The sequence below is a fragment of the Elephas maximus genome, chromosome 2 (genome assembly GCF_024166365.1).
Source record: "Elephas maximus indicus isolate mEleMax1 chromosome 2, mEleMax1 primary haplotype, whole genome shotgun sequence".
Lineage (NCBI taxonomy): Eukaryota > Metazoa > Chordata > Mammalia > Proboscidea > Elephantidae > Elephas > Elephas maximus.
Window position 1 is genome coordinate 166820334 of NC_064820.1, and position 22828 is coordinate 166843161.

The following is a 22828-nucleotide window of genomic DNA, read 5'->3' on the forward strand; positions in this document are numbered from 1 at the left end:
TTTTAATTTTTTTTTGTGCATTAGGTAAACGCTTGGAGCCCTGGTGGCACAGTGGTTAAAACTATGGTTGCTAACCAAAAGGTTGGCAGTTCGAATCCACCAGCCTCTCCTGACTCCCCATTGGGCAGTTCTACTCTGTCCTATAGGGTTGCCATGAGTCAGAAATGCCTCCACAGCAATGGGTTTGGTTTAGGTGAATATTTACAGAGCAAATTAATTTCCCATTTGATAGTTTGTATATAAAGTATTACATGACATTGGTTTCATTGTATCAGCACTTTCCCCATTTCCGTCCTAGGTTCCCATTTCCTTTTGTCCTGATTTTCTACCCCTTCCTGCCTTCTCATCTTTGCTTTTGGGCATATGTTGCCCTTCTGGTCTTGCATAATTGATTGTTCTAAGAAGCACATTCCTCTTGGGTGTTATTGTTTATTTTATGGGCCTGTCTATGGTTTGGCTGAAAGGTGGTCTCTGGGAATGGCTTCAGTTCCAGGTCGGAAGGGTATCTTAAGGGCCATAGTTTCTGGGATTTCTCCAGTCTCTGTTAGACCTATAAGTCTGGCCTTTTTTGTGAATTTGATTTTTTATTCTACTGCCAAGAAACCTCTATGGAGCAGGTCTACTCTGTAACACATGTGGTTGCCATGAGTTGGAATCAATCCAATGGCAGTGGGTTTGGCTTGGTTTTTCCTTTTTAAAGTAAATTGAAAATATAAAATGTAGTAGCTCAAACAACTCTTCACTGGTGGGGTATCTGAGCAGAATCCTCCTAGCTCTATCACTTGGTGGCTGTGTGACTCTGCCAAAGCCAACCTCTCTGTGCATCGTTTTCCTCGGTGGTAAGATGGGACAAAAAAAAAAAAAAAAACTGATGGATTCATGTTTTTGTAAGGTGCTGAAGTATGGACTCCAACTCACGGTGATCTTATGTACAACAGAATGAAATGTTCCTCAGTCCTGTGTCATTGTCACAATTGCAGGAATGCTTGAGTTCAGTGTCACAGCTATTGCGCTAGTCCATCTCACCAAGGGTCTCCCTTGCCCTTGCTGGCCTTCTGCTTCACCAAAGATGATGTCCTTCTCCATCAGTTATTACTTCTGATGATGGGTCCACAGCAATTGAATTGAACAATGTTCTATTGTGATCCATAAGGTTTTCATTGGCTTATTTTCAGAAAGAGTTTGCCAGGCCTTTCTTCCTAGCCCATCCTAGTCTGGAAGCTTTGCTGAAACTTATTCATCATGGGTGACCCTGTTGGTATGTGAAATGCTGGTGTCATAGCTTCCAGCACCACAGCAATGTGCAAGCCACCACAGCATGACAGGATTCCCTGGCAGATTTATTAAAATTAAATGATCTAATAATACAAAGTGCCTAACAGTGCTTCCCTTCCCCTCCAAAAAAAGAAAAACAACCCATTGTCTTTTAAGGATCCTATAGGATATACAGAGTAAAACTGCCAGATAGGGCTTCCAAGGAGCGGCTGCTGGTTTTGAACTGCCAACTTTTTGGTTAGCAGCTAAGCTCTTAACCACTGTGCCACCAGGGCTCCCAGCTGTGCTCAGTGTGCCTTGAAACACTTACTAAATGTTCGTTGCTATTATCATTATTACTATAATTATTGATAAAACACAGTGATGCGAAACACGGATATGGGGAAGGGTGCTATTGGCAGGGAACGTGACATTTTTCTTAAGAAGGAGATTGGTGAAAACACTGGATCTTTGAGTTCCTAAAAGTCCTTCCTGCGGTGACAGTCACAGCGAGAGTCCGGAAACAACAGCTTCGCCCCTCCCTTCCACTTAGCTCTGTCCCGCCCCTGGCGCCCATTCGGGTCCCTTTTCTCCCCCTCCTACCTCCGGCTCCCGCCCCGCCCCCAGCAGGGAGGGCTTGACAGGCCGCAAAGGAGGGGCCGGAGGAGGAAGTGTTGAGGGGAGGAGCCGGGCGAGATCCGTCCTACTCAGGCCTGGAAATCTGGGCCCGGGCGGGGCGAACCTGGAAGTGGCTAGGCTCCGCTTTGCATAGCAATACGCAGCTGTGCATAACCAATACAGGTAGGCATTTAAAGGCGCCACCGCCGCCAAAGCCAGACTTTCTAGTTAACCCTGCGCGGAGTCACCCTTCACTATGACCTTCCTGATCGCCCTGGCTTTGCTTCTCGTTGGCCCTGCGGCCCCCACGCGAGTCCTTCCGACCCAGGTGAGCGCCCCTTCCTTTAGGGCACTGCTTCCAGCATTCCAGTCCAGCTGCCGGTGTGCGGGGCGTGGTGGGTTGTGGGGGTGGCCACTCCGGTCTCTAGAATTCCTTTTCTTGCAGCGGAGGCTTCCAGAGTCACGAGCTACGGGACTCTGAGTGGGTCCCATTCTCTCTGTGGGTTTCAGCTTCCCGATCTGTACAATGAGAGTCTGCGCTAAAGCCTTGTTCTCCTCCAGGCTTTTTTGGAGGCGTCCATCTAACTCATATCAGTACATTTTCTGCCATCTTTCCAAGCGCCTAAGTGAAATTGCACCAGAAAACCAAAAACCAAACCCATTGCTGTCGATTAGATTTCAACTCATCGTGACCCTATAGGACAGAGTAGAACTGCCCCCAGGGTTTCCAAGGAGCGTCTGGAGAATTTGAACTGCCAACCTTTTAGTTAGCAACTGACCTCTTAAGCGCTAGCCAGTAGGGCTCTAAGGAACTGAAAAGCTATGGCCTGCCCCCAGGCCCAGAGACAGGCCCAGCTTCCCCACCCCTCCCTAATAAAGCCTGTTGCCCATCCCTTTCACTGCTATGAGGTTGGTCCTGAGGAATGGGTGGGTTTGAGAAGCCCTCCAGGCCAGCAGGTCCAGAGCTGCCCAGCTGGTGATACAGATCCAGCCCTGTGAGCACCTGGCTTGTGAGCTCCTGAGAGGGCAGGTCCCCACCCTCCAAGCTGCTCCCTTAGCTTCTCATTCACACAGGGCTGCAGACACCTCATAAAGAGAAGTTCTGTCATTCTGAAAACTAGAGAAGCCCAGTTCCATTCCTCTTTGCTACTTGGCTCTGGGCAAGACACATCTCTGGCTGCAGCCAGAGGCAGGTCCACCTCAGATCCTCTTCCTCCTACCACCTTGGAAATCTTGGTCTGGGATTGAGGAATAGTGTGGAGTAGGGAAGAGTGAACAGGACTGAGGGCTGGAGACTTGGTTTCTGATCCCTCCTCTGTTTCTTGTCCATGGACATGGCATTTGGGCTCCCTGAGCCTTGATCTCTTCTTCTGTATAGTGAGTGTGATGATGGGTGAATGAAAATGCTTTCATGGAACGAAAAGCTCTGAAATAGTAAACAAATGAAGTGATGTAAATGGTTTGACTTGGCCTCACTCTGCCCCGCTCTTGCCTGTTGAAGGAGCAAGGCCCTCTTGGCCTCACTTGCCCTGAGGATTTGCACCTTGTTCCTGAGTGTAGGTTGAGAATGCTTCTCTTGGCTCCAGGGATGGCCGCTATGAGGTGGAATCACGTTAGAGGCTCCGAGGTTGCCCTACATCCCTGTCTTCCTACATGTCATAGCTAGGATGCCATCCCAGCCCAGAGGGTCTGGAGAGGCCCTGAGACATCCAGTCACCCCCCCTTCCACAGAGGCCCAGAGAGGATAGGGACTCACCCAAGATCACATAGCAAGTGGCACTTTCAATCCTTACCTGTTATCATCCAGGCCTTCTCTGGGCTCATGTAGTTCAGAGCCCTGAACCTGAGACCACAGGCCAGTTGAGGGCTGTGGGGAGATAGTACTTACTATCTGAGGCTGAGTTTCCAGAAGCCTGCGTTCCATTTCCTCTTCTAGCATTAACCAGTCTTGTGACTCTGGGCTATGTCGGTCTTTAGATAACAGGGGAGACTATCTAGCCCCATGCTGGGCATCTTGTTATTAGCCGCTGTCTAGTCAGCCCCAATTCATGGCAGCCCCATGCATGATGGATCAAAATGCTGCCCCGTCCTGTGCCATCCCCATGATCAGCTACAGACTAGACCATTGTGAAGCCAATGCATCGTACCTTCTCGCCACATAAGCCAGGCCACAGTCACAGAATTCATTGCCACAGGGGTCTCTGGCCAGGTACTCCTGTCCAGAAATCGCTTTGTTATTCCTGGCTGGAGCCCTGGTTGAGCAGTGGTTAGAGCTCAAGCTGCTAACCAAAAGGTTGGCAGTTCAGTGGGGCAGTTCTACTCTGCCCTATGGGGTCACTGTGAGTAGAAATCGATTCGACGGCAACAAGTTTCTTTCTTTTTCTTTCTTTATGCCTCGCTTAGGGCCTGGTGTGTGTGTGTGTGTGTGTGGCAGAGAGGACGGTGGAGGAGGGGCATGCTTAGGGGAGAGGAGGGAATTCTTCAGTTCCAGCTGTGCTATCTGGATGCTTTCTCTGTCTAGAACTAATCCTCAATCTGAAGTAAGCTGCTTCCCGAAACAAACCAAACCCAGTGCCGTCAAGTCGATTCCAACTCATAATGACCCCATAGCACAGAGTAGAACTGCCCCATAGAGTTTCTAAGGAGCACCTATCGGATTCAAACTGCCGACTCTTTGGTTAGCAGCCGTAGCATTTAACCACTACGCCACCAGGGTTTCTGTAGGCTGCTTAGAATCTGTGAAAACAGCCTCAGAAAATGGCTCGTCCTACTCTCCAGCTCAGCGCTTAATTCCAGGCATTCTTTCATTTGACAGTGGCCTCCTAACTGGTCTTCCCCTTCTAATCTTGCCTCTCTCCATATGTTCTCAACCATACTTCAGAGCAGGGCACTTTCCTTCCATGGGGTTCCATTGTACATATAGTAAACCCAGTCTCCAGACTATGACCCCTGAGGTCCTGCATTAAATGACCCTGCCCACTCCTCCAACCTCAGGGTCCCTCATTCACTACATCTAGCCCACTGACTTTCTTGTGGTACCCAGAGCAGCTAAGATCATTCCTAGCTATCTCAAAGCCTTTGCCTGTTCTGTCTCTCTGCATTTCACATGGTTGTCTCTCATCCTGCCAGAGCCCAGCTTACGTATGACTTCCTCACTACCCTTTGTTACTCTAAGATCACCTTCTGTTTATTTCCTTGACAGCACCCACAAGTCATTATGGATGATATTTTTTTACATTAGACTGTAAGCTCCATTAGGGAGGGCAGGAACCATATCTAATTGGTTATCATTATTGACACAGTGCTTAGCCCAGGGCCTGTAATTGTTGCTTCATAAATATTTATGAGATGAATGTTGAATGAAACATTTATTAACACCTACCCTGAGTGAGGGCCTGTGGGGAATGCAGGGATGAATCAGACCCTCCTCCTGCCTTTTTTAGTGACAGCAGGCATCATTCCAAGGAACAGAAACCCATTCCAAGGAGCTCAAGTAGGGGGGAAGTTTATTAGAGGTATACAAGAAATCTCGTGGGGCTAATGGCAGGAAGTGGAGGCTGGAAAGTCCCTGAAATGTTGAATGCTATGAGTTGGAATTGACTTGATGGCAACAGGTTTGGTTTTTGTTTTTGGTCACTTAGTGCCTTAGTTATCTAGTGCTGCTATAACAGAAATATCACAAATGGGTGGCTTTAATAAACAGAAATTTATTTTCTCACGGTTTAGGAAGCTAGAAGTCCGAATTCAGGGTGCTGGCTCTAGGGGAAGGCTTTCTCTCTCTGTTGGCTCTGGAGGAAGGTCCTTGTCTCTTTTAGCTTCAGCTCCTGGGTGATCTTCATGTGGTGTGGCATCTCTCTTTCCCCACCTCTGCTTCTCTGGCTTGCTTGCTTGCTTAATCTCTTTTATATCTCAAAAGAGATTGACTTAGGGCACATCCTATACTAATCCTGCCTCATTAACATAAAAAAGACAACCCATTCCCAAATAGGATTATAACCACATGTGTAGAGGTTAGCGGTTAAACACATGTTTTGGGGGGACACAATTCAATCCATAGCAGTGAGCGAGCTCATGCTTTTTGCCTGGCTTTGTGCTGCAAGCTTCACCTACATCCTATCACCCTCACAACACCCCTGAGAGGAAGGTATAAAGGCCTCCATGTAAAAGATGTCAAAATTGAGGCTCTAAAGGGCTTAATTTGCCTATAGAACCACATGGTAAATGTGGCTGAGCTATGATTTCAACTCAGGTCTATTTGACTGAAGCCTTGATTTACCACACGTCTCACTCCTAAGCCATGTTCTTCCTGCTACCCTGTACTGCCTCTTCAGAAAAGGTGTTCCCTCTACCGTAGACCAGCAGAGCCCTTGAGTTCCAACCTTAGCTTGCTCACAAATCCAAGTGCTCTGGCCCCACCCCAAAACTTATGACCCAATGATAGTGCAAAGGTCAATGTCCTCTGAGTGATCTCAGACTCTGTGTCTCAACTCCAAAACTAGGCACAGAGAGACCTGTCTGTGTAGCTTGGGTTAGGTGTTCCTAGTCAGCCCAGTTAGCTGTTGGTATGTTGAAAATGGGGGTCAGGGACTGGCAGGATTTCTTTCTAAAACAGGGTATGGATGGTAGGAGGGCTGAGTGTAGGCTGCCTTTGAGGGTGTGGAAAGGCGTATATAGGGGCAGAGTCTACACGCTGTGGGAAGTTTTGGTCATGAGACAGGCAGACAGGAGCCATGGAAGTGGGAAGTGGGTGGTCACATGTAGTTGGACAAGATGATGGTGGAATCAGCAGACTTCCTGGGGATGTGGTAGGAGATCAGGAGAAACGGCTCAACAGAGCAAGGAAGGGTGATTCACATAGGAACACGGCATGAGCAATGGCTTGGGATTTGGAAGGTCTAGGAGCGGGAAAGTTCACTCACTGGGAATTGTTCATCACATGCCCCACGGGGCATCTTTTCATGAGCATCCTATTCCCTTCCAGGGTTAATTGCATGCCCTTGAGGGAGGGGTTTTGAACGCTGTTCTGTTTCCCACTGTGTTTTCATTTCCCCGTGTTCCTGGCCCTGGATTGGGTATAGAGTATGATGTGAACAGGTTTCTCGGCATGGGCTACAAAGTTGAATCCCCCAAGAGCTTGCTTTCTAATGGGACCTTAAGACTGGCAGGTTGGAGAGGGACAGGGGATAGTGAGGTAGGAGATCAGAAAAGGAACCAAAGGTGGTTAAGGTCAGTCTCCTGTTTTGTTTGACTCAAAGTCTTATCACATTGTGCTTTATAGTTTACAGTCTTGCTGTTGGGAGATTATGTCTTTTGAGTTTTTTACTCTTGTCCTGCCTATACAATGGTAGGACATGTGTTAACCTGGGTTTACAGATAGGGAAACTAAGGCCCAGAGAGGGGAGGTACCTTGCCTAAGATACAATCCCAGTAGCCCATTCTGTTGATTTTTCTGGCCTGTAAGCATTGTTTTTGTCAATGTTTCTTTCCTTTCTGCCTGATTGTCCCTGGCCATCTCAGCAAGGTAACTTTTCCTGGGAAAACTGTGATGAGAAGGACCCTGCCGTGATCAAAAGCCTGACACTGGAACCCGACCCCATTGTCATTCCTGGGAAAGTGGCTGTCAGTGTTGAGGTCAAGACCAGTGATCCCCTTGAGACTCCACTGAAGGTGAGCTTGGGGTGGGTGGGGATGGGGGAAGGTGCCATGGGCCAGCTGTCGGAAGCCCTGGGGGGAGTATACTCTGGGAACTGTGAAGAATTTTGGAAACCTGGAGTCCCACAGCAGCAAAGGGACGTAGATTCATAGACTCTTACATAGGTTCTTAGAATCTCAGGGTCATAGGGTTGAAAGGAATCTCTGATGTCAGCCCCGACAACTCCCTGACGACAGCATGAATGACTGAAACATCACACCTGGCAGGTCGTGACGGCACAGTGCTCACTGTTGGGCAGCTCTGGTTGGGCAATTTGGTTGTTTTGTTGTTAATTACAAAATAGACCTATCAATTAGTGAGTACTGTATAGTTACTTGGAAACCCTGATGGTGTAGCGGTTAAGAGCTATGTCTGCTAACCAAAAGGTCGGCAGTTCGAATCCACCAGGTACTCCTTGGAAACTTTATGGGGCAATTCTACTCTGTTCTATAGGGTCGCTATGAGTTGGAATCAACTCGACGGCTGTGGGTTTGGGTTTATATAGTCATTTTAGAAAACAGTTTTTTACTGGGTTTAGAAAACACAAGTGGTCAAAATGGGGAAAAGTTAAAAGAAATCACTTGAAATCCCACTACCCATTTATAAGGAATAAGCAGACATACCTCCACTCTCTAACCTTTTACCAGGTCTGAAACCAGCGCTCCCTCTCACAGCACTTCATACTTCTCTGTTAGGTTTGGTAATTGTTGTAATGGCCACGAAGAACTCACAGATCCTATTCATGATTAATGGGATTTATTAGGGAAGTAACAGGTTATGATTCGGGATCAGGATCAACTTGGAATTAACAAGAACAACTCAGGATACAGTTCTTCGACCAGACTGCTTCTTCTAGGCCATGTCTGCTCAGGCTTAGCCCCCTGCTTGGGGAAGGGTCACAGCTCTTTAGCTCTGTTGGTAAGTATCTGAAGGCACCCCAGTCTGCCAGTGAACCTCCTGCTTGAAGTTGCTGTCAGCTCTCTTGCTCCATGGGTCAGTAAGCCCATTGTATCCCCCTTGCTCTGTGGGCTAGGAAGCCTACCACACGATCTCACACCAGTATCCTGGTTCTGCTGCTCCTGTTTCTCTGCTGTACTTGGCCATTGCTTCTTGCTGTCTCCAGTGTTACAACTCTCTCTGTCTTCTGGATCTAGGAGGTTCTCAACACAGGGACCCCGGGTCCAAAGGACACACTCCACTCCTGGCTCTTCTTGATGGTAGTGAGGTCCCCTCCCAATCTCTGTGGGATTGGTCCTTTTAACCCTACCAGAATGGTAAAACTGACCAATCCCCTGCAAGGGTTCCATGCACCTTATTTATACGGTCCTACACCTGCTAGGGTTCTATGCACCTTATGTGTATTAGCAAAACCATCCAATCCCCTTGACAGGTGACAGGCACCTTATTTGCCTAGTCCCACCCAATCATTTTGTGGGAGTTACAAGACCATGGCTAGGAAAGGTCATATAAAAGCGATTCATCGCACCACAAGCCACACCCTGGATTTTCTAGCCACGGTTCTTTCATACTTGGAGGATAACTTCCTCCTCCCAGTTATTTCACCAGTCCAAATCAGAAATTAAAAATTAGTCCTTCAGTTAGGGCAAAAAGTCCTCAGGGTGAGTTCGTTCAGGTACCAGCCACTCAGGTCTGCTGCAGGTGTCCATCTAATCTGGTGAGGTTCTCCAAAAGTCATTTTGGCTTCAGTCTTTCTGGCGTCTGATAAAATTTAACTGAGAGAATATTATTTCCTTGCTCTGAGCCTCACGAGGTATAAGCATAGCAAAACCTTTTTAAGAGACTTTAAGTTTGGCCACAGTACTCCAGTCCAGCAGCGTCTCCTTCTTAGTCCACTCTTTCATAGTTTTCAACTTCTACAATTAACAGTTTTTACAATCACCATTAACCCTGTTAACAGTCAACATTCACAACTGAATCATATAATCATATCAGCATCTTACCCCATCCTATCTTCCCCAGACCCATTAGGAAAAGAGGAATCTATTTAGTGGGGATCCTTCCTTGTTCTCCTGATGCTGAATGTGAGCAGACATTAATGAAAGCATGTAAGTGAGCCACTTCATGCCTTTATCTCCCAGTGTTTTAGACAGCCAGTGTGTAAATTGCCTGTCTCTATCAAACCAGCACTCTGAGGAGATAATCATGTTCCTTGGTGGGAAGAATCTCCTGTTCTGGTTAGAACTCTGAGCATCAGCATTCATAAGCAAAGTCCAGTCCAGGGCAAACCATCAAATTGCAGCAATCTACTCCATGGTGTCAAACATCTCTCTGTCCCTCCTTTACCCAGGGGACCAGGTTATTTTGTTCCCATTCAAACGGGGTCAGCTCACCTTCATCCCAATTCAACTGAGGTCAGCTCATCCCCTAGCCATCCAAGCTAGGCCAGTGGATACCAGCCATAGGCTCAGGAGTCTACACACCTCCCTGCATTTCAGACCAGCCAGCCCCCTTCCCCTCTTTCTCTCATTCCTGGCCCCCATGGACTAGATGAAATGGGTGCCAATGGAACACGTCCAAAGTCAGCCCATCTCTTCATTGCTGTGCTTCCCCTACTTCCACTTCTCTAGTGGACCCAAGTGGCCACCTGACATTAGCATACTAGGCTGTCTACTTGTTGACTCCCTTTAACTTCCAGCCCTGGAAGGGAGTTCTTCTGATGGGTACAGACTTTTCCTGCTTCAATGCCTCCAATGGCAAACCACTTACAGTTGAAAAAACAAAACAGTCATTTTTTATTTCTGTGTAGGTCCTTCCTTCAAATGCAAATCTGCTCTCCCATCAGTTCTGGGTAGGTCTGCATGTCTTTCCAATGGAATTTCCTGACTCCAGAGATTCTGAGTGGGGCTCAGGTTTTGGACCTAACCCCAATACTCTATACACAGACCTACTGCATTGAAATGAACAGCCCATGTTTCTTTCAGGCAAATCTTAGTTCCCCCTTTTAGCATATTCAGTCAAGTATTGACTGAAGGCAGAGTTAACATGCTCTCTGTTTTATGATCTGTAGTACCCAATATTCATTTCCATCATACATTTAGGTCTGTTTTACAACACTAGGTAGGAGAAACATTCAATATCCACAGTATAGTCAGATAAACACATAGCCTTTGTTAACATTCTGGTTCCTCTCCTCTATACCCCATGACTATCTTCCCATTCCTGTGCATATGTCCTTGGGATTGTGCATGGTTGTAACCAGAAGATCCTGACCTCCTGTCAATTATCTTGCTTTTGTCCCAAGCCACTCCACATGTGGCTTTCTTCTCCTCTGTTTCCCTATCTGCTGTTCCAGCATAAGATCTCTTACTTTCCTTTTAGCCATTACAGATGACAACAACCAAAGTAACCATCCAGGAATCAAAAGTTCCATTTCCCACACCTCTTCATCCTTTCTCTTCCAGAGCCCCATACTTCCATGAATCAGGAGCCATTGTAATGAATTCCACTTCTGATGCCAACTATAAAAATGGTGTGGCATCAGAGGTCCTCTAACTTCACCAGAGGGGAGAAGAATAATGATAAGCATTGACTCAAAGCCCAAGGCTGATTTCTGTGGGCTGAAGGTCAGACATACCTCCACTCTGCAACCTTTTTATCAGTTCTGGCACCAGCCATCCCTCCCACAACAGTTTCTACTTCTCTGTTGGGTTTGATAATTTGTTTCATTGGCCACACAGAACTCACAGACCATATTAATGGGGTTTATTAAGGAAGTAACAGGTTATGATTTGGGATCAGGATAAAGTTGGAAGTAACATGAACAACTCAGGATGCAGCTCTTTGATCAGACAGCTTCTTCTAAGCCATATCCACAGGCAGGCCTCTGCCACCAGGCCCTCGCTCTCGGCCTGGGCCCTTACTCTAGGCCTGCGCCAGTGCACTTGGCCTGGACGCCTGCTCTTGGCCTTGGACCCCAATCTTGGCCTTGGCCCTGCTCGTCAAGTGTTACAGCTCTTTACTTCTGCCAACAAGTGTCCAGAAGTACTCTACTTTGCCGGTGATACTCCTGCCTGAGGGTGCTCTGTGAGTTCACAAGCCCACTGTGGCTGCTTTGCTCCATGGGCCGGGAAGCCCACCATACAATCTTAAGCTAGTCTCCTGGTTCTGCTGCTGCTGTTTTTGTACCACTGGACTCTGCTGTGCTTGCCGCCACTGTTCACTGTCTCCAGTGTTATAACTCTCTGTATCCTGGGTCTAGGAGGTTCTCAGCACAGGAACCCTGGGTCCACTCCTGGCTGCTCTTCTGATGGTAGTGAGGTTTCCCCCAGCCTCTGTGGGATTGGTCCTTTTAAGCCTCGCAGGACAGCTAAACTGACCAATCCCCTGCAAGGGTTCCTTGTACCTTATATGCATGGTCCCACCCCCTGCAAGCGTTCTGTGCACCTCATGTGCATTAGCAAAACTGTCCAATCCCCTTGGTGGACCACAAGCACCTTATTTGCTTAGTCCCACCTAACCGTTTTGTGGGAGTTATAAGACCTTGGCTAGAAAAAAACATATAAAAGCAATTCATTGCACCCCACCTTTCCTCACTAGTATGAAATGTTACCTTTATACCGTGTTCTAATGCCCTTCACAGCATTCCTGATCTATATCTATTCTGGCACCAATTTTGTTTTGATTAATCAAAAGGTTCTTGGTTTGGAATCTGTGTCCCTCTAGCCACCCTTAAACTCGTTGCCATTAAATTAATTACAACTCATGGCAACCTCATATATGTCAGAATAGAGCTGTTCCATAGAGTTGTCAGTGGCTGATTTTTTGGAAGTAGATTGCCAGGCCTTCCTTCTGAGGTGCCTCTGGGTGTATTTGAAGCTCCAACCTTTTGGTTAGCAGGTGAGCGTGTTACTGTTGGCACCCCTTAGGCCTGGGCTAATCATAGCCCCTACCTCATAGGTTTCTTGTGAGCAATAAATGAGTTAATAACATAGAAAGTACTTTGCACAATACTTGGCACACAGGACATGCTCAGTACGTATTAGCTGTTAGTAATATTTCAGTTAGTATCAGTCTTTTCCTGTGGCCCATCTGACCAGCTGGAACTCCTATACAAGTAGGCAGCACTCGGGTCATACTTCCCCTGCACCTCTTCCCACAGCTTCTCCAGGTAAAGTTATTCCATTTTCTTCAGCTGTTCCTCTAGTGATAGCGGTCAAGCCCCTCTCAAATCTGGGCAGAGTTGGGCAGAATTGTTCTCTGTGTATGGGCACTGTAGTATTCATCTGCTGGGGTCACACAGATGCCATTGTGGTGCTCCTCTGCTGTGTCTGGCATGTAGCCTGTAAGGCAGGCTGTGTGCTTGTTCTCCCACCATTGCCATGCAAACCACTGGTGTTTCCAAGAACAATGATGCTGCGAAGTTAACTGGAAGGGAAAGACTGGCTAACTCCCTCTTCTGCCCCCAGCCTACTTTTTCTGCCTTCTTCACAAGCCATTGGGATAGCTTTCTCCCCTACTTTTTGTTGTGGTCGATAGGGTTTTCATTGGCTAGTTTTTAGAAGTAGATTACCAGACCTTTCTTCCTAGTCTGTCTTAGTCTGGAAAAATCTGCTGAAACCTATTCACCACGGGTGTCCTGCTGGCAAGTGAAATAGCTTCCAGCATTAGAGCAACATGCAAGCCACCTCAGTATGACAAACTGACAGAGAGTCTTAGAAGAAATTACAGCCAGAATGCTCCTTAGGTGTGAGGATGGCGAGACTTTGGCTCACTTACTTTGGACATGTCTTTGGGAAAGACCACTTGCTGGAAAAGAGCATCCTGTTTGGTAAGGTAGAGTGTCAGCAAAAATGAGGGAAACCCTCAAGGTGATGGATTGACACAATAGTTACAACAATGGACTCAAACATACCTATGATCATGAAAATGGTGGAGCACCCGGCAACGTTTTGTTCTGTTTTCCATAAGGGCGCCATGAGTTGGAGCCAACTCGGGGGCAACTAACAGCAGCTCCTTTTCTATTACTTTATTACCTGTTACCCTTTACTTGTGTTTTGTAAAAATGGGCCTCATCCCCTCTGTCCCTTCCCTCCCCCAACATTACTCTTGTGTATCTATGTTTGGTTTTAGTTCTTTTATCTTTTCAGAGAATGTGCATATCGGCTGTTAAATGAAAGCCTTTCTGACCACTTGGGAGGGGAGGAGGGATGATTCGCCCGATTTTACAGATAAGGGACACTGAGGCTCAGAGAACCTGTGCGTATAGCTCGTCATTAGCACTTGCAAAACCGGTGTCCTTGTCCTGTGATTCCTGTCTCTGTGCTGTTTCCAGTGGGGAGGTAGATTTAGTACTTTTGGTGTGTTTGTAGGGGCATCGCTGGGTGGTGCAATTAACTTGCTTGGCTGCTAACTAAAAAGTTGGAGGTTGGAATCCACTCAGAGGTACCAAGGAAGAAAGGCCTGGTGATTACCTCTTTAAAAAAATCAGTCATTGAAAACCCTATGGAGCACAGTTCCACTCCGACACACGTGGGGTTGCCATGAGTTGAAACTGACTCCGCAGCAACAGGTTCTACCAGTGCTTGCAAGCGCCAGAGGCGTGTGCGGCATGTTCAGTCCCAGGGCTTTCCCCTTGCCCAGCTAAGACGCCCCAGGGAGCTGCCCAGACAGACACTGTATGAGCCTGGACGGCCTCTAAGACGCCCCTGGGGAGCTGCCCAGACAGACACTGTATGAGCCTGGACGGCCTCTTGAGATCACTGGCTTTAACCCCTTGTTATACTGAGTCCCAGAACAGAGTGTGACTGGTCCCAGCTCACATGGCCTGCTAGCAGTAGAGCCAGAAAGCCAACTGGAATCTTCTCTTCCTCTGACTCAGCTGATGTGAAAAACATCTCTATTCAAAAATCCCACCTGGGGCCTGGATGGATTTAATACCAGCTGCAATTTTTAGAAGTTTCATGACCCAGTTCCATGAGTCATGGACAGGATTGGGGCCCACCCAGGAGCTCACTTTGCCCCTTCCGATTTGCTCTACAGGGATTTGTCGTAATTTTTAACCTCCACTTGTCCAGCCCTCCCTCAGCTCCCAGCTCTGGGGCCCTCATTTTCCCATCCTCAGGAATTGTAAATTGTTGAATTTGGCATAGGCACTTAGTTAAGGCTTTCAGACACATGGTTTTCAGTCCTGATGGTGTGCCCCCCAACCCGCATGTCACGGACCTGCAGTGCCCCTCCCTGAGCCCTGTGACAGAGCTGTAAAGCCTCCATATCATCAGATGGCTACCCTTCACGTTGGGTGCTGTCAGCTGATCTTTATCTACAGTCATCAAAAACCAAACCCTTTGTCGTAGATTCATGGTGACCCCACGTGTTACCGAGTGACAGAGCTCCATGGGGTTTTCTTGGCTGTAAGTCTTTACAGAAGCAGGCCTTTCTTCCTCAAAGCTGCTGGGTGGGTTTGAACCGCCGAACTTTAGGTTCGTAGACAAGCACAAACAATTTGTGCCGCCTGGGGACACTCTAAGGAAGGTTGGTGATTCGAAACCACCAGGGGCTCCATGGGAGAAAGACTTGGGCGGTCTGCTTCTGTAGAGATTTACAGCCTTGGAAACCCTGTGGGGTTGCTAAGAGCCAAATCGACTAGACAGCAGTGGGTGGGTGGGAGGGATTCTCTAGAGTCATTAGTAGTAGACAGTTTCAGGATTCTGAGCACTTTGCTAAGTGTTTTACATGCATTGTCTCACTTAGTACTTAGAGCCTTGTGAGAGGGGTCCAGAGAAGAAGTCTTTTTTTTTTTTTCATCCTGCAAGAAACTTTGATTCCTAGGATATCAGAACTGGTAGGTGTTTTCAAGATCATGAGACCCAAATGCCTCATTTTTTTAAAGTTGTGGAGGAGCAGAGGTCTTGCAAGGGATACGTGCTGACCTCCGACTGGAGCCCAAGGTCCTAGCCCTGACCAGGCACCCTGTTGCACAGTAGTGCCATTATCAATCTAGTTGTTGAGAGCCAAGACCATGACACAGAAGAACTTAGGTCTTGCCATGGAAGTGCTATGGAAGTCACCTACCCTTCCTTGCTCTTCTGAGTAATATTAGCAAATGGACTGAGAGCAGGGATTAGGAAATGGGCCATAGTTTATATTCCTCAAATGATAGGCATGGCTGCTGTTGACTTAGGTTCTGTGCACTTTCACCGAGTGCCTTGTATGCTATGCTAGTGGTGGGGAAGATGAGGATGGTGATGAGGAAGGCACTGCTCCTTCTAGTGGATGCAGCCCCATAGGCTCCAGCTTGGTGGGAGGAGCCGTGGCTGGATTTGAACCCCCACTGGTGCCCTCAGCTGGGTGCTCTTGTTCAGGTAGCAGCTGCACAACCATTTTCAGTGGGGTGGTTTGGTGGTAGAATTCTTACCTTCCACATGGAGACGTGGGTTCTGTTCCTGGCCAATGTACCTCATGCGCAGCCACCACCTGTCTGTCATTGGAGGCTTGCCTGTTGCTATGATGCTGAACAGATTTTGGTGGAACTTCTAGACCAAGCTACTAGGAAGAAAGGCCTGGCGATCTATTTCTGAAATCAGCCAATGAAAACCCCACGGATCACAACGGCCCTATTCTCACCTACTCATGGGGATGGCTCAGGACTGGGCAGTGTTTCCTTCTGTTGTGCATGGGGTTGTCACAAGTCGGGCATTGACTCGACAGCAACCAACAACAAAGCTGGCAGAACAAGGAGAGAGTGTCAGCAAAGGGAGAAAGTAGGACAGAAATCAGGTAGTAGGCACTTTCAGGACTCCAGGCGCTGGGCTAAGTGTTTTACAAGTATTGTCTCACTCAGTACATAGGACTTTGTGAGAGAGGTAGGTCTATAAATTATCCCACTTTTGGAGATGAGGGGATGGAAGCTGAAAGACAGTAACTAACTTCCCCAGTGGCACAATACCAGGAAGTGGCAGAACTAGGATCCCAACCAGGTCCTCTGGCTCTTCTTGTAAGAGGGCTGCAGAAGGCACGGCAGGGGAGATTTAGGGCTGGCAGGGGAACTCAGCATGACTGCGGGGGGATGAGCAGGATGAGGCCTGTGAGGGAAGGCGTTTGAGCTTGTCCACTCGGTACAGGGTGTGCAACTTCTGCCTTCTTTCTGGGCCTGGGGGAAGTGACAAATATCCCAATATCTGGAGCAGTTGGAAGACTGAATCCACAGCTGGGGAACCAGCCTGAGCCCAGCAGGGTCTAATTCTAGGGCTGAAAAAAAAAATAGGATCTTAAATTGTGGTTTCCTGCCATAACATCCACAGTAATCAAATACTAGAGAGAGGGCTAACATCTTCAAAATTGACGTTTCCTCACAATTTTCCCTTGATGCCTTCGGTGGGACAAGATTGTGGCTCTAAGGGAGAACTTATATGGCTCTGTTGTTAGTTCCCATTGAGTTCATTCCAACTCATGGCAACCTCATGTGTTATAGAGTAGAACTGCTCCATAGGGTCTTCTGGGCTGTGATCTTAACAGGGAAACCCTGGTGGTGCAGTGGTTAAGTGCTATGGCTGCTAACCAAAAGGTCGGCAGTTTGAATCTACCAGGCGCTCTTTGGAAACTCTATGGGGGCAATTCTACTCTGTCCTATAGGGTCGCTATGAGTGGAAAGCAACTCAACGGCAACAGGTTTGGTTTTTGTTTTTAACCTTAACAGAAGCGGATCACCAGGCCTTCTCTTCTGCAGGTTTGAACTGCCAACCTGTAGGTTAGCAGTCAAGTGCAAATCAACTAGGACTGTTCACAACTGGAACTGTCCATAATGAATAAAGCCTTGGTCACTTTTTCCGGGTCAGTGCCAGCCTCCAGAACAGGAGCAGAATCATGACAGCTTGGAGGTGTTAGCACATTATAGATATTCTCATCCAGCTTCTATCTGTGCGCAGGGGTCCTTTTGCAGCTCCTGCAACTGAGATCAGTGTGCCCATCACATCTTGGGGTAGTTCATTCTGTTGTAAGGAAGCTGTGATTGAGATCTTTCTCATATTGATCCCAAAGTGACCTCCCTATAAATTCCTTTGGTCTTAATTCTGTCTTCTATAGCAGTCTGGAGAAAATATGATCCAAGAATAGCCAATAGGTTTCATCTTGATAACCACCTCCAATCAGTTGGTTGGAGCTACCTGAAGTCAAAGGGTTCCGAGGCCAAGTCTGGGCTCCCAAGAAAAGTCCAACGAACTATGACATAATTAGCAGGTGACAAGTGGGCTTCAACTTTTTTAAGTGTTAGCTCCAATCAATGGGTGATGACTACCTGAAGAGTCCTAAGGCTGTATGTGAGTTGGTGAGGTGGGGAAAGAAATCACAATTGATTATTAATGTCTGTCACAGGCACAGGAAAGGACAATATTGGTGCATGTGCCACAATATTGTCATTCCTAGATCAGATGATCTCTAAGGTCCCATCCAGTTAAAAATTCTGTGATTTAAAAAAAAAAAAAGCTGACCTTTTAAAGAAGCAGGAGAGCTGGAATGTTTGTCCCTGGAATTTCCACTTGTAACCTTTTTCAAACTTTTCCTCACTAGGTGGTATTAACTGTGGAGAAGGAAATAGCAGGCTTGTGGGTCAAGATCCCATGTGTGGATCAGATAGGCAGCTGTACCTATGAAGACTTCTGTAATGTGCTCGACAATTTCATTCCCCCTGGAGAGGACTGCCCTGAGCCCCTTCACTCCTATGGTCTTCCATGCCACTGTCCTTTCAAAGCAGTAAGTACTTGGGGAGGAATGGGCATTATCCCCGTGGCTGGAGTACAGAGATGGGGTTGCAGAGAAGGGCCCTGGCTTTCTTCTCCTGCAGATCTGGATGTCTGTGGTGTAAGTTGGTATGACCTATCCTGAACCACATATCTTTTTTTGGCTTCAGTTTATCCATCTGAGAAATGGGAGACTTGAACTTGGATGTGACCTCCAGGGCCCTTTAGCTATAACATTCCATGCTCTACAGTGCTGTAGCAATCTCTCATCTTGTGTGGCTCTTAGGCTGTAATCCTAGAGGTGGCTTCAGGAGAGGGTCCCATCAATAGGCTCCCACTGACTGGTGGTCCACTGTCTTTCCTGCAGGGCACCTACTCACTGCCCAAGTCTGATTTCACCTTGCCTGACCTGGAGCTGCCCAGCTGGCTCAGCAGCGGGAACTACCACATCGAGAGCATAGTGAGCAGCAAAGGCAAGCGTCTGGGCTGCGTCAAGATCACTGCCTCTCTCAAGGGCAAATAATGTGGTACCAGCCACAGCTGAATAATGGAATATGGCGAAGGTGTCTCTTTTCTCTGTTTTGCATTTGTCCAGGCTGAATTCTGACTCCGTCCCCGTTCAAGTCCTTTTCTGTACTGATTCTACTACCCTTGTTGAAAATCATTTTGTGCCTTTAGGCTGGGGCAAACCATGGCTACCAATCATTCTGATTTGAAGCCCTGCTGAGAATTCGCATGTCTAACAAGTTCCCAGGCGATGCTAATGCTGCAGATTAGGGACCAATTCTGAGAGCCACTAGTAGAGCAGTGGGTCTCAATGTTTATTATTCATAAGAATCACCTGGTGATCTTGTTAAAATATAGATTCTGATTCAGCATATTTGGGTGGAAATGCAAATTGTCAGCAGGGGTTAAAACCAGCACGAACCGGTTTGAAGCCCTGGAGCAAACAGCCCTGGCTGAAGAGAGGATGAGCCTGGCACTTTTTGAGAGCCCAGGACATCTGCTGGGCTGGCCACTTCCCTTTCCACCCCACCCCCAGGGCCTTCTCCCTGAGAGCTTTGCTCATTTCTTAAATAGTCCAGGAATGGGGACGCACATGCCATGGAACCCCAAGTTCAGACTGACCCAATCTCTTGAAGTCCTTTTATAGCTTTCTTATTTGTTTTTCATTTTTTGTCAGTGACTTAAAAGCAGAGCAAGAGTATTAACATTTTGCATTTTACTCTAAGCCCCTCTTATAACGAAACGGTTGATTCAGTCTGTTCTTTGACTAACTTCTGTGGTTCAGTAGCCTTTTCCAGGTTTGTCCAACTAATACTGGGCATGCTGTACCCTGGAGAGGCAGGGCATGTGTGGTGGAGGATCCCTTGGAGGAGATATTTAAAGATGCTCTATGTGTTTAAAGTAGAGTTTGCAATCTCAGGTGCCTGCAGGGCCAAGCGAGAGACATAAACAAGTGGCTAAGGCCATGAGAAACATGTCACTTTCCATGTGTGTCTTCCCTTCTCCAGTTTTGATAGAGACTTGGGAACAATAAACGTTTCTTAAACTATAGGAGAAATAACAGCACACATGCACTGATACCAGACAGCCAGCACCCAGTCTTGAGATGGGATATAATCAAGAATGGTAAGGGCTAGAGTAAGTTGGAGAGGACACGGTCAGTCCGTGGGGGCACCTGCTATCTAGCTATAAGCCAGTTAGTGCCACATGAGAATGTAGGCCCAGTTTAGCCAGACATTCTCAATTTTGTTCCCTAGAGAAGCCAAACATTTAGACTTTTATATGAAATCTTGAAATTTTAAAATATTGGCAGCTAATTATTTTTCTACACTCTGTAGGCCAATGGGGTCAAACAAACTTGTGAGTGGGGAAATCTGGCCCATGGATAGCAGTTTGCAACCTCTGATCTAACATCTTGAAGGCCTTGTCCCTTCAGTCTCAGGACAGCTCCATCTGGCACCATTTCTCCCTCCATAGGGCCAAACCCACAGTGTCTGGCCCCACGGAGAAGGCTGTTCCAGGGAGGTTGAGGCAACCTCCCTGAGAGCTGTGAGCTGCGGGATCACGGGGCTGCCTGCCCCAAACTTGAAGCCTTGTCAGAGTGAAGAAAGCAGAAGCTGAAGAATCAGACCTGTCAGCAGCTGCTTTGTGGAGCAAGGATCCAGTGAAGAGACATTTGTCCCTTCATCCCTCATCCCATGACAACTCTTAACTATGTTCTGAACCACGGACCAGCCCCAGGTCTGGGCTCATTTGAAAACAGGATGGCAATAAAACTTTTTAACTTGCTGCAAAGCCCTCTTTTGTCTTGGTTGTATATTTCACTTCTTATACCTCAGGGAATCCCAGCAACTGTTTGTGGTGGGTTGTTTCTGTTGGATTTGAGCTGTTTGTTGTGTCTGCTTCATCCTGCTCAGTTACCATCCAGCTTCCTCTGTTTGCTGATTCTGCTTCCGCTTCATGTCGTGATCTCCTAGCCTTACCCATCTCTGTGAGATCTTTCAGCCTTACCCTTGTGGACATTTCCTAGTTCACATTCTTGAATGGAATCTTGTTAGCTCAGTTAATCTTATTATGTCATGCCTTGTCTTAGAATGGGATGGTAGCCTTGGGTCAAGAGCTCTAGGTCTTCTCAGCTCTTGTGACTCTTGGATGCGTAGGCATTTCTTCCAAAATTTCGTATACACTTGTTTTTTTACCTAAGGAACACTCAAAGATTTCCCATACATATAATTCCAAAGAGGCCCTTGTCTTATACGATCTATTACCAAACAAACATATTCACTCCTGCAATGGGATGATATCTACAAAAGTTAGAATGTTTGTAGCTTTCAGGAACGGAATTCAGCTGAAAGTGGCTTAGATACCAGTTATCTCAAGTAACAAGTTGTTTTTGATTAATTGATGCCTCAGTGATATACTAAGGTCCCAGATTTCTTACATATATTTCTCCGCCATGCTTAGGGGGTTGGCAGTTTCCTCTGTGGCCCCATTATTTTGGAGTTCCAGGTGTCAGGTATAGGTGACAAGTCTACCCAGGAAATTCTTCCTAGAAGCTCCAATGGATTTGCCTTCATGTTACATTGGCCAGGATTGTGTCATATGGCTGTGACTAAACCAATCTCTTGGTGAGGGAAGTGGGGCCACCAGGACTATTGGTTAGACCAGTAGATTTATCCCTTGGTGTCAGGGAGGAGCCCAGCCACCTTGAAGGACATGCCACGTGGAGGAGGTGAGGTAGTGAGTGTTTGACACTAATTGCAAAGTCATGTCCGTCTAACATAGCCAGGAACGAGGCCAAGGAGTAGTATCGAACACTGCATACCAATCCCTTCGGTTTCAATTTCAATGACTTGGCCCACGTGTTACTTCTTGTAATTTTGTGATCATGTTCTAGAGCCTGGTGGCATAGTGGTTAAGTGTGATGGCTGCTAGCCAAGCAGTCATCAGTTCGAATCCGCCAGGCGCTCCCTGGAAAATATGGGGCAGTTCTACTCTGTCCTATAAGGTCGCTATGAGTCGGAATCGATTAGATGGCAGTGGGTTTGGTTTTGGTGGCTTTAATTCACCTGAGACGAGCAACCAGGCCCCTCTATTCATTGAAAAATATTGGTATTTAAGAATAGCCAGGAAAACTTTGAAAAGTGAAAAACTCTGAGGGGGAACTAGCCTTACCAGACATAAAAACCTACTAAAGCTCAGAAGTGGGTCCAAGGGCATGTGGAAATTTAGTATACATTAAGGACGGCATCCCAAATCAGAGGGCAGAGTGGACTTTTTAATAAATGGTGCCGAGACAACTGGGAAGCTATTTGGAAAAAGATGGCCTTAGCTCCATATTTCATACCATATGCAAGAATAAATTCCAAATGAATGGGGGTGGGAGTGGGGGCCTAAATATAACAAGAAAACATACAAATACTAAAAGAAAACATGGGTGAGAAATCTAGAGGCAATAAATGATTGGTATACTGGTTAAGCGCTTGGCTGATAACCTAAACGCTGGCGGTTAGAACCCACTAGCTGTGTGGGAGAAAGATGTGGCAGCCTACTTCCATAGAGATTAGAGCCTTGGAAACCCTATGGGACAGTTCTACTCTGTCCTTTAGGGTTACTATGAGTTGAAATCAACTCAGAGGCAATGGGTTTGGCTTTTTAAATTTGACATAAAAATAATAAAATTACAAACCAAAACTATAATGAGATACCATCTCACCCCTGCAAAAACGTCACTGATAAAACAAAACAAAACAAAAAATGCAGGCAAGGATGTGGGGAAATTGGAACACTTATCCACTGCTGGTGAGATTATAAAATGGTACAACCACTATGGAAAATGATATGTCACTTCTTTAGAAAGTTAGACATAGAAATACCTTAAGATCCAGCAATCCAACTCCTAGGTATATACCCTAGAGATCTAATAGTGTCACGGACAGACATACGCACACATATGTTTATTTCAACCTTATTCACAATAGCAAAAAGATGGAAATAACCTAAATACCTATCCATGCATCAAAGGGTAAACAAAATGTGGCATGTACATACAGTGGAATACAAT

General features: G+C 46.8%; 1 protein-coding gene across 1 annotated transcript; it reads left to right on the top strand.

Moving 5' to 3' along the window:
- Positions 1–1939: 1939 nt before the first annotated feature.
- Positions 1940–20553, top strand: GM2A (ganglioside GM2 activator). Its single transcript, XM_049874146.1, has 4 exons — positions 1940–2200; positions 7390–7539; positions 18089–18271; positions 18626–20553. The coding sequence occupies exons 1-4, from the start codon at positions 2129–2131 to the stop codon at positions 18779–18781; spliced, it is 561 nt and encodes a 186-aa protein (XP_049730103.1). The 5' UTR covers positions 1940–2128; the 3' UTR covers positions 18782–20553.
- Positions 20554–22828: the final 2275 nt, after the last annotated feature.